General features: G+C 40.0%; 1 protein-coding gene across 1 annotated transcript in view; it reads left to right on the forward strand.

The window, feature by feature from the left end:
- LOC139859430 (uncharacterized) overlaps positions 1-12,771 on the forward strand; it is a 144,651-nt gene continuing 131,880 nt past the window's right edge. Inside the window, exon 1 of the mRNA XM_071848223.1 lies at positions 1-58. Coding sequence (XP_071704324.1) covers positions 1-58 — 58 coding nt within the window. The remainder of the gene's footprint in view (positions 59-12,771) is intronic.

A 12,771-nucleotide genomic window follows, 5' to 3' on the forward strand; every position in this document is an offset into this window, starting at 1 on the left:
ATGTTTGTGGCAGGATTGGATGTGTCTAGAGCAATGAGTGAGGCGGTTTTGTCTCCTGGTTAATACCTGTAATTGATGTTTCAGATACTTTAATTGATCTTTTAGTGTAAGAAGACATATTCTTGTGTAAGAAGATGGTGGTGCAGAAATCGAGACGTCCCAAGCTAGTAACTTAGAGATTAAATTATCACTCAACGGTGTTTTTGGCGTCGAAAGACTTCCTTTCCCCTGCGGAAAACTGGGCGTGGAAGTGGGTGTGTCTCGGATAGTTTATTCGGCGTTATCAAAATGGGTTGTGTCTGCTAATATGGAGTTATTGTGGGTGTTCAAACAATGTTGACGGTTGAGGTAGTTTTGATGTCCGATTTAGACTAGGTGTGTTGAAGAACTCTTTATCGAAGGTCTGCCAGCCCGCGTGGTTGGAGTGTGCGTGTCCAAAGTGCTCTTGGCGGTATACATAGGGTTCGTTGATGAAGTTGGAATGGAGATTAGCGTAGGGTTTTTCCGAAGTCTCTAAGTGGGAGATTGTTGAGATATGTAGACGTTAAACAAAAGCGAAGAAAAGAAAGAAAAAGTCGCCGAAACGCACGCGGATCACGAGCATAATGTAACGACTCAACCCGTTATCCAAACGAATACGCAGAAATTTTTTTTATATATATATATGACAGAAGGGTGCGTGGCGCGCTCCACAGCCGGTGCGCGGCGCGCACAAGGCCTGGTCAGCTTCTGTCCGAAATTTCAAATTTTCAATTAAAGATCTCCCACTTCCCGACACTTTTAGACGAAACGATTTTCACAACATATAATATTAGATAAAACAAACACGTTCCGATAATAAAACGAGTTTTACAACACCAGGCCCACATCGGCCGTTTTACGACTTTTGTACAAAATACAAGTTTCAATCCCAATTTACATTTAGACGAGTTAGGACTCTATAACCCAACCCGATACCAAGAGCATAATCCCAGGGACTACCAAATCCCCAATCCGCGTCCGTATATCCAAAAGCTACCCCATCGAGCCCAAGCGCTCCTACGCAACTAGTCTAACAACTAGCTAGCCTCATAACACAATACCTGAAAAACGTAAATAACGAGAGGGGTAAGCTAACGCTTAGTGAGTGTAATAAGTATACACATACATATATAATATACCTACTTGCAACCACTTACTCACATACCGCAAACATGCTAGCAATACAATATTAGCATACGAACTCCAAGTATAAAGCTAATAACCTCCATTACCGCAACTAGCATAAACAATAGCATATACTCCAAAATAATATATTATGTTATACAATAACACATACACAACCATATGGTTAACCATAAATGCGTCATAGTGCTACCGGCTCTGTGGTTCACACCATACGCAATGCTATGACGCTACCGGCTCCGTGGTTCACGTCACTACGCATTTGAGTCATACTCTTTTATAGTGCTACCTGCTCCGTGGTTCACACTTCGGTGCTACCGGCTCCGTGGTTCACACCTCATTTTATAGTGCTACCGGCTCCGTGGTTCACACTTTGATGCTACCGGCTCCGTGGTTCACATCACACCTCGAGTCATACTCTTTTATAGTGCTACCTGCTCCGTGGTTCACACTTTGGTGCTACCGGATCCGTGGTTCACACCTCATTTTATAGTGCTACCGGCTCCGTGGTTCACACCTCATTTTATAGTGCTACCGGTGTAACATCCCGCGTTTTTCCGTTAAATTTATTTTTAACACCGTCTTTTTTTTAGATAATATCTTTCGTTATCTAAATTCGTATCTTTCGTTAACTAACATTCTTAATATCCCGTTATTCGATTATAATATCTTCCGTTTATTCTCGCGTATTTAAAATTAATTCGTTTGGTTAATTCAAGCACCCGCTTTCAAACACAAGGGACCGAAATTGCCAAGTGGGTAAACTAGTTGACTAGGTCAACTAGTAAACCCACTTTCCACCACTCTTTCATTCATCTTCAACCTCTTCATCTCTAACACTTCCACTTTTACTCTCAAACACCCAAATCATTCATTCATCATCTAAATTTGATCTAGGAGGCTTACAACAAAACAAATTACATATTCGTGATCCTCTCATCATCCTCTACATTTTGGTACCAATTTTATCTCGTTTGGGTAACATTTCTAAAATTCTAGATTTCATGTTCTTATTATTTTTGACTTGAAATGGTGTTAATTAGTGTCTATGGCTCAAGTCTAACATGAATATGTGTTTAGTTTGCTCGATTTGTTGTTTTGAGTAACTAGCATGAACACTTGAAATTGGTGTGCTTAATCTTGAGTTTTGGGTGATTAAATGTTGTTTAAATGTTAAAGTTCATGTATTAAATGTGTTACTAGCATCATTAGCTTCGTTTTGGTATGTAGGTTGATTTAGAAAAACTTCATTAACATGATTGTTGATTTTGTGATTTTTGATTAGGGTTTGATAGACTTAAAATGAAATTTTGATGCATTGAATGCTTGTTAATGTTGTTAGTAAGTGTTTAGTTGTATTGTATGTTTAATTACCTTCGAAACGGCATATCGTATGTGTAAATTGGTTTCCCGAATCATGAAATGCATTTTATGAACTTGAAACTTTGATAGTGAACTTTTAACGATCATTCGACGAGGATTTTGTTTTTTTGTAAATTATGTTTTTGGTAAATGAAATGTGTTTAGTTGTATTCCTTGTCAAAAAACCTTTCCAACGATATAAGATACGTGTTTTGAATGTTTACGGTTCATAAGTTATGGTTGTTTGAAGTTGAATTCGTGCTTGAGTGTTCAAAAACTGCCCTGAATTGCTGAAGAGACATTCTGAGCGCCGTTCAAGGTCCTGGAGCTCCGCTCCGGGCCCCGGCTATCCAAAAATACACATTTTCGTTTAATTCTAACTATGCTACGCACCCCCGATCAACATGAAACTTGGCCAACATACTTATATATGCTTATCTTTCATAGAAAAATTGTCGGATACCTGACCCGGCCCCGTTGACTTTTTCGTTGACTTTGACCAAGTTTGACTTTTAGTCAAACTTAACCAAACACTTATGCAATCGTCCCAACGCGCTTTTATACTTATATCTTGCATGAAACTTGACAACGTGATTCACATGCTATATATTCGAATCGTAACGAGCCATAGGACTAATTGAACACATTTCGACCGACCTTGTGTCGTAACCGGTTAATTGATACAACTTACTTGTTTAGGTAAAGACTAAGCAACTTTTATGCACACGTTTACTTTGTGAAGTACCTTTATACTCGTGCACTCGGGGTGAGATCATAGTCCCACCTTTTCAATAACTTTTATACTTTTAAATCGTGGGCTGAGAAACATATACTTTGTATACATTTTATACGGTTTATACTTTTATACTTTGAACACAAATATGAAAGTAAAGATACGTACGAGTTAGAACAAAAATCCTCAAGTTCAATTATCATTAGTTACACTTGTAGGGTGTAAGCGAGAACTTATGTTGTGTGGCCATACGGGTTTGGCGAACCCTCAATCGGATGAATGAAACGTATTTCGGGATATAGTGTAGGTTCTAACTCTATTATGCAGAGGTAAGATTCAGTTAAGCTTTGGTAATTGGGTGCTCGTGATACAAACAACATCTTTTGAGATGTATACGCTTTGATACTAAATCTTGTGGTTCAAAAACATACTTTACAAATACACCTATGATTTCACCAACGTTTTTCGTTGACAGTTTTCTATATGTTTCTCAAGTTCATACTTGGCTACTTGATACATGCTTCCGCACACTTTGATTACTTGCTTGGGGTCAATCATACATGCATACGCTAGTGATAGCACCTTTGGATTCAAACTTAATGTTTACATGCATACACTATTGATAACATTCGTGATTTTCAACTTATATTATGTCGCAAGTTATTTCATTATACTTTACAACTTTTGTAAACTTAAACTTATTTTCGAACCGTTAGGTAAACTAAACTTTGCAAGTCATGCAAGTTTCAAATGAATGCGACATAATTTTTGGTCAAACACGTCTCATTTAGGGACTATGACCACGCTACGGGACCTAAGTTAACGGCGCCGTCAATGACGATTTTGCCGGGTCGTTACAACCGGCTCCGTGGTTTACACTTTGATGCTACCAGCTCCGTGGTTTGTCATGAATAACTCCAAGTAATATCTCTAATATGAACAAATGCACAGCGGAAGATTTCTTTCAAACCTGAGAATAAACATGCTTTAAAGTGTCAACCAAAAGGTTGGTGAGTTCATAGGTTTATCATATAACAATAAAATTCATCATTTTGATAGACCACAAGATTTAAATGCTGCATGGTACAAATGGGCCCGAATCCTATACCCACCTGTAATGTACATCTTTTAAATACAGTACACCTTTCTCGTGTACGAAATCATCTTTCATAAATCTTAGTAACCGTACACATATCTCGTGCACAAAAATAACATACACATAACCTGTGTATAAAATCATTCTCTCGATACATAACATTCACTTTTCATTACTTTCATAGCTTGGCTTGGTAACCGACCTTAACATATAATGCGCATAATAATATCCCCAAACAGAACATCTCGTCTGTATAATAATCATATAAACTTCGAAGTACTAAACACCACGCCCACTAGTCCTTCCGTCTAGTGAACATTCTGGGTGGGGGTGTTAAACTCGGTAGCTACCTTTAGGATTCGCGTCAATTAGACGTGCACTAATTCTCAAAGTTAGTTATGTTCCCTAATTCTTAGGTTACCAAGCAATAATAATCAGGGAAAAAATATTCATATCAATTGTGGTAATTATCACGTCCACATAATTCAATGGTGGCAATTATCACGTCCACATAATTCATTCGAGGAATGTTTTGCTTGTGTCTATCTCGTCAAACATTTATAAAAGCATTTCATGTATTCGCAGTTCAAAATGTATTTCAAAAGCATTTAATAAAGCAGTTGTAAAAGTAGCGCATGTATTCTCAGTCCCAAAAATGTAAAGAGTAAAAGGGAATCAAATGAACACACTTAATGTATTTTGTAGTAAAAATACATATGACGATATTGAACAAGTGTAGGGTTGGCCTTGGATTCACGAACCTATATCATTTGTATATTCATTAATACATATACTTGTAATCGAATTTATATATCTTTATTTTTTGCATTAAGATTAATATTTATGTACATATATATATAATATTTCAAAAGACGTTGCATTCGAGTCATCGAGTTCATCAAGATTATTATTAAGTCAATTATAGTTGGATATATTATGAAATGATATGCATGCCGTCAACTTTCGATGAAATGAAAGTTTGTCTTTTAAAACGAATGCAATGTTTGTAAAATGTATCATATAGAGGTCAAGTACCTCGCGATGTAACCAAGTGTAATGTATTCGTTCTTATGGATTAGGACGGGTCATGAAATGTTTCACATCACAACTCGAGTCATACTCTTTTATAGTGCTACCGGCTTCGTGGTTCACACTTTAACGACTCGTGCTATAGTACTACCGGCTCCGTAGTTCACACTACAACACACGTACCATGATGCTACTGGCTCCGTGGTTCACATCATAGCACACTCGCACATACTATGGCACTACTGGCTCCGTGGTTCATGCCATAGCATACAAATAAATACACTATATACATACATGCATAATTATTCCACTCACCTTGAAATACCCGCACAAGTCATGTATGTAAACCGCCTCCAAACGCAACCGAGCAAACCTTTACCTATAATACACATATAGGTACAAATACACATAAATAACAATTCTCTAAAAGAGAACTCAACACTCACATCCCATAGTCGAGGGATCTCACCTTGCTCGTTTGACCCCGCCCATTTATCTCCTCATGAGCTCAACCCAATTGCCACTACGGGTGGTAATTCCGACCCATCAAACAAGTACAATTTAACCTAAATTATACTTGTCACCATTTAAACCAACCTAGGTCTTAACACTAAATTACTACTTAGGTAGTAATCATTTCAAATGCCATTTAACACTTAACAAAAGTGCTTATCATCCAATTAATCCAAAATTAGAGTCATTACCAAATTTGACCTAATTCAATTCACCCATTTGATATAAGTCCTGAAAACAATCCTTAATCACTAACGGCTAGTGATTAACTTTCCAAAACAAAATTTAACGCATGAACCAAGAATTTACATCTTTGATTCTTCAAATCTTGACTCAAAACTTAGTTTGACACCAAATCAAGGTTAACACCCATCTAGACTAGCAAACATGTTCTTATGAACATCTAAAACACCAACACACTTACAATCTAGTGAATTAATACCCAAACCATGACGAATACTTCCAAATTGGCCATCAAAACCTAAACCCACAATAATCGGGTTTACTTACACTAGCAATACAACAAAAACCCCCTATTTCATGAGAAATGGGGTTTAGAAGCCAAACAAGCTCAAACCCTAAACATGAACAAGAATCTTAACAATTAAATTTGAAGTTAAAGCTTACCAACACTATCAAAATGTAGCCGTTAACGAGGCGAACAACCTTAACTCTTGCACCTTAGCCCGAATCAACCTCCTTCTTCTCCAAGTGGAGCTTTCCCTATCTAAAAACTCTTCCTCTCTCTAGGGTTTGAAGATGAGAGAGTTGTGGATGTGAAAGTGATCCATAATTGGATCCAAATCTGCCAATAAGGCTACAGATCCGTCCTCAAGTGAAAAGACCAAAAAGCCCCTCATTTAACTCAAAATAGAAAAAAGGCAGAAAACTGTCCCAGGTGGGGTGCGCGGCGCGCACCCTTAAATGTGCGCGGCGCGTACAAGGGTCTAAACAGATTCTGAAGTTTAGGGACTGATTCTGACTAATCCTGATTCTGATGTAAATTCTGAAAATGCATAATTGTTAGATAGACCTTTTGTGGCGCTTTCTGGTGCACACATTTTCCGACACTCTCGGGAACATTTCCTGACTCACAAAATTCAGGGTGTTACAACTCTCCCCCACTTAGATTGGATCACGTCCTCGTGATCCGCACCAAATACTAGAAGTTAAGCACTTCCTCTTTGAACATTCTTGCCTCCAAATGCGGAGTCACACATGTAGTAATCACGTTTCCTACGAAACACCATCAAGGCCGATATCCAATAACATCTTACGTAAATTCTAAGATCTCACCACACGCTAATAATCACTAGCGTGCACTACCACAACAAGCGATATCTCATACACTAAACGTCAAAATACGGAAAACACCATTATCCCTGCAAGTTCTCTCGACTAAAACTCGCAACAAGCTACATCTATAACTACATCACCCAACGCAATCTACTAGGTCCATTACGCCGTGAACCAAGTCTTGCATTAATCCCAATCGAGAAGGATTCATGCCGCGTCGAAACTCAGTACTTTCAGCGGTCCATAACCGTACCACTCAACGATCGCACATCTGCTTATGTGCAAACATTTGTTTTCCACCCCAAAAAACCCGTGATTCGCAATTTTACAAGTCGATGCCAACGGGGCAATCGACACGCTCCTCCGACTAGTACTTCTTACAGTCACCACGACCGGGTTATTCCTTCAACGAATAAATTTTGGTATCCCCAAATATTCACACTGGGAACACAAACTTTCCCATCAATCGATCCGCACACGACCACTAGTCTCTGTATTAATCCAGGACGACAATAACACACCACGAGTTGGACAAAACATCAACACTCGACACAGGGTTTTTCCTCTAAGTCCTACAACACATCTATACAATACGGCTTCCTAGTACTAGCATGGAAACTATTCATGTACTAGAATCTCGCCAACAGCGAATTATCATCACAACAATTCAAAATTCATCACGCAACCCACAAAAATATCCACCAATGCCTGGTGAATTCTTTTTCCTCGACCGTCCGTTAGGGATGGCCTTGACATTTCAACGCAACTAATGGGTCGCATCCACTAGGGAACACACCTTCGCGAACAAACAACATCCGCGTGTCTCAATGTGAGACAATCGGAATCGAAATTCCCTGCCTCACAATAGTCCATAAAGTGGAATAATCCACTGACAATTTCCACGATCACGTTTCCCGACAGGGAAAATACAGTATTCACCACCATCTCGAACTCGTACTCACTCGACAGTACTATCCGAGTTTCACACCAACCCAAATTTATATCACGAGAGCACCCGCAATAACAGTTACATTCGCTCACTTCCGTGATCTCAAACTTCACACTTGGTCTCATACCGCACTTTGTACTACACGACCACCTTACATAAGAAGTCTTACACTTCACTTGATCTAGTACCACGGAAGCTTCCTCGGGCGGCAGTAAAACTCCCCCACTTAGGATTTAGCTCCACATTCTTACCGCAAAAATGATAACATCCTGCGGAATTACCATTCCACAACACACAAGATCATTCTCATCACTAATCATAAACACCGAATCACTGCAAATTCACTTTAGGCTCTCAGAGTCGTCATACAAAATTACCAGAGATGTCATATACGCGACGACTACACACCTTCATACCACAAATCACAATCGACTGCCTTAATCGTTCGCAAAGCGAACTCCACCAAAACCCCACATACGTCTCTATGACTAGGCATATTCCACTCCGCTTAATCAGTCGTACATCCCAATCGAGATCACCCGACCCTTTACTCAACGAACCTATAACAATAATTGTTCACTCTCATAGAGAAGAGTGACCAATCCGACACAATAATTGCATCGACCGCAATATCAACGCTTCATCATAACCTTCGGACTAACCGTTCATGAACTCCATCACCGGCTCACCGGTCATCTTCACCCATCAATCACTTAAGAGTAACAAGATGCGCTCATTCGCCACTTCATAAGAAGTATCTACCGCAATGTTCTTAAACTTCGACTTCTGCAACCTTCGAATTACTGTCACCCGTCGATCACTATTACAATCTCCGCTGCTTCCAAGGGTATCTCACCGGCACCCTAAGCACAAAGTGATCACACCATCACCGGAGTTGAACATTACACTAGGAGGTATAAGAAGGCACCTGACGCCTTGTCATGCAAACTCCCTCCACGATTTGCCGAATCTCAAAAACTCGGTCTTTGGGCTCCATACACCCGATGTCACCTACCTCTCCATAATAATGACCTGAAGTCATACCTTCCCAAAAAACCTTACGGTTTATTGTCTTATCGAAAGTTTCTACCGATCACACACTAGCCACAATTTCCACAAGGCCAAAATGATATAGCCTCACGAACCCTTTCATCTAACACCAAAGAGATTCTTGGAAACACCAAGTCTTACACCCTTCCGCACATCGACACGACCACCACAACAAGGGATATTCCGTTAGGAATGTTACCCTATAATCCGTAACACGCTAACACACTAACGCAAACATTGTCATACGGGTCCCACTCCCATGAGTTTAATGACCCCAAGACTCCCCGATTCGCCAATTCCAAGGCGGCTCAACTGGAATCCTTACACGATCCTCTAACCACACACTCTACCGAGTGCAACCCCAAATCACAATCATTAGACTTGTCGTATTCCATTACGGAATTTAAGTCCTCAACGCACACACACACATACAATAATCGATTATCCTAGTTACGATGGGTAACTACAACCAATGACGATCTCAAATAATGCACCCACTACGTAGGGTGACTAATTATGCGCCGAACTCGTGAGTTGGCTCACTCACTTAACTAACCGAATCCACCGTAACAATTTTTGACTCACAACAAATCCGATATGACAACAAGCACATCACCCGAGACCACTATAACCTAGGAACCAATAAAAGATTCCTAACTCGTCCTGATTCTACCCCAACCATGCAACGTTTCCTCCGCTCGGTACTCGTCATGTCATGCTTGGTGTCAAGATACATGGTTGTAATAATGGTGATCAGTCACTATTACAATTGCGTACCTTACCATTTTCGCATGGTCAAGCAAAGTACTTTACCCGAACTGACGCGACATTCACGCAAAATAACACGCGATAACTCCTAGTACCCGAATGACCAAAGTCCTTACCGCTAACTTGATCACTTCAAACCGCCAAACATGCGAATCTCTCCAATAGATTCGTCCCTAGGACACCGCACCAAATAGATACATGTATATATACACCAATATACAATGTAATAATAAATGTACATAAGTACACCGCACAACGAGTCAACCTACAACCTAGGTGACTATCACCAAAACAATGTCCGGGTTCACCTACTTACATTAGGCACTTTCAAATCTCAGTTTGACCAGTATTCCTACAAGTCCCGCATATAATGCATAACCGCCAATAAGTCTAAAACTAGGCACCTATTCCAAGGTCACCAAATTCCCTTAGACTATGCTCTGATACCACTTGTAACGACTCAACCCGTTATCCAACCGAATACGCTGCAAAAAAATTTTTTATATATGACACAAGGGTGCGCGGCGCGCTCCACAGCCTGTGCGCGGCGCGCACAAGGCCTGGTCAGCTTCTGTCCGAAATTTCAAATTTTCAATTAAAGATCTCCCACTTTCCGACACTTTTAGACGAAACGCTTTTCACAACATATAATATTAGATAAAACTAACACGTTCCAATAATAAAACGAGTTTTACAACACCGGGCCCACATAGACCGTTTTATGACTTTCGTACAAAATATAAGTTTCAATCCCAATTTACATTTAGACGAGTTAGGACTCTATAACCCAACCCGATACCAAGAGCATAATCCCGGGGACTACTAAATCCCCAATCCGCGTCCGTATATCCAAAAGCTACCCCATCGAGCCCAAGCGCTCCTACGCAACTAGTCTAACAACTAGCTAGCCTCATAACATAATACCTGAAAAAGGTAAATAGCGAGAGGGGTAAGCTAACGCTTAGTGAGTGCAATAAGTATACACATACATATGTAATATACCTACTTGCAACCACCTACTCACATACCGCAAACATGCTAGCAATACAATATTAGCATACGAACTCCAAGTATAAAGCTAATAACCTCCATTACCGCAACTAGCATAAACAATAGCATATACTCCAAAATAATATATTATGCTATACAACAACACATACACAACCATATGGTTAACCATAAATGCGTCATGGTGCTACCGGCTCCGTGGTTCACACCATACGCAATGCTATGACGCTACCGGCTCCGTGGTTCACATCACTACGCATTTGAGTCATACTCTTTTATAGTGCTACCTGCTCTGTGGTTCACACTTCTGTGCTACCGACTCCGTGGTTCACACCTCATTTTATAGTGCTACCGGCTCCGTGGTTCACACTTTGATGCTACCGGCTCCGTGGTTCACATCACAACTCGAGTCATACTCTTTTATAGTGCTACCTGCTCCGTGGTTCACACTTCGGTGCTACCGGCTCCGTGGTTCACACCTCATTTTATAGTGCTACCGGCTCCGTGGGTCACACCTCATTTTGTAGTGCTACCGGCTCCGTGGTTCACACTTTGATGCTACCGACTCTGTGGTTCACATCACAACTTGAGTCATACTCTTTTATAGTGCTACCGGCTCCGTGGTTCACACTTTAGTGACTTGTGATATAGTGCTACCGGCTCCGTGGTTCACACGTACCATGATGCTACCGGCTCCGTGGTTCACATCATAGCACACTCGCACATACTATGGCACTACCGGCTCTGTGGTTCATGCCATAGCATACAAATAAATACACTATATACATACATGCATAATTATTCCACTCACCTCGAAATGCCCGCACAATTCATGTATGTAAACCGCCTCCAAATGCAACCGAGCAAACCTTTACCTATAATACACATATAGGTACAAATACACATAAATAACAATTCTCTAAAAGAGAACTCAACACTCACATCCCATAGTCGAGGGATCTCACCTTGCTCGTTTGACCCCGCCCATTTATCTCCTCATGAGCTCAACCCAATTGCCACTACGGGTGGTAATTCCGACCCATCAAACAAGTACACTTTAACCTAAATTATACTTGTCACCATTTAAATCAACCTAGGTCTTAACACTAAATTACTACTTAGGTAGTAATCATTTCAAACGTCATTTAACACTTAACAAAAGTGCTTATCATCTAATTAATCCAAAATTAGAGTCATTATCAAATTTGACCTAATTCAATTCACCCATTTGACATAAGTCCCGAAAATAATCCTTAATCACTAACGGCTAGTGATTAACTTTCCAAAACACCATTTAACGCATGAACCAAGCATTTACATCCTTGATTCTTCAAATCTTGATTCAAAACTTAGTTTGACACCAAATCAAGGTTAACACCCATCTAGACTAGCAAACATGTTCTTATGAACATCTAAAACACCAACACACTTACAATCTAGTGAATTAACACCCAAATCATGACGAATACTTCCAAATTCATCATCAAACCCTAAACCCACAGTAATCGAGTTTACTTACACTAGCAATACAACAAAAACCTAAAATTTCATGAGAAATGGGGTTTAGAACCCAAACAAGCTCAAACCCTAAACATGAACAAGAATCTTAACAATTAAATTTGAAGTTAAAGCTTACCAACACTATCAAAATGTAGCCGTTAACGAGGCGAACAACCTTAACTCTTGCACCTTAGCCCGAATCAACCTCCTTCTTCTCCAAGTGGAGCTTTCCCTATTTAAAAACTCTTCCTCTCTCTAGGGTTTGAAGATGAGATAGTTGTGGATATGAAAGTGATCCATAAT

The sequence above is a fragment of the Rutidosis leptorrhynchoides genome, chromosome 7 (assembly GCF_046630445.1).
Source record: "Rutidosis leptorrhynchoides isolate AG116_Rl617_1_P2 chromosome 7, CSIRO_AGI_Rlap_v1, whole genome shotgun sequence".
Classification (NCBI taxonomy): domain Eukaryota; kingdom Viridiplantae; phylum Streptophyta; class Magnoliopsida; order Asterales; family Asteraceae; genus Rutidosis; species Rutidosis leptorrhynchoides.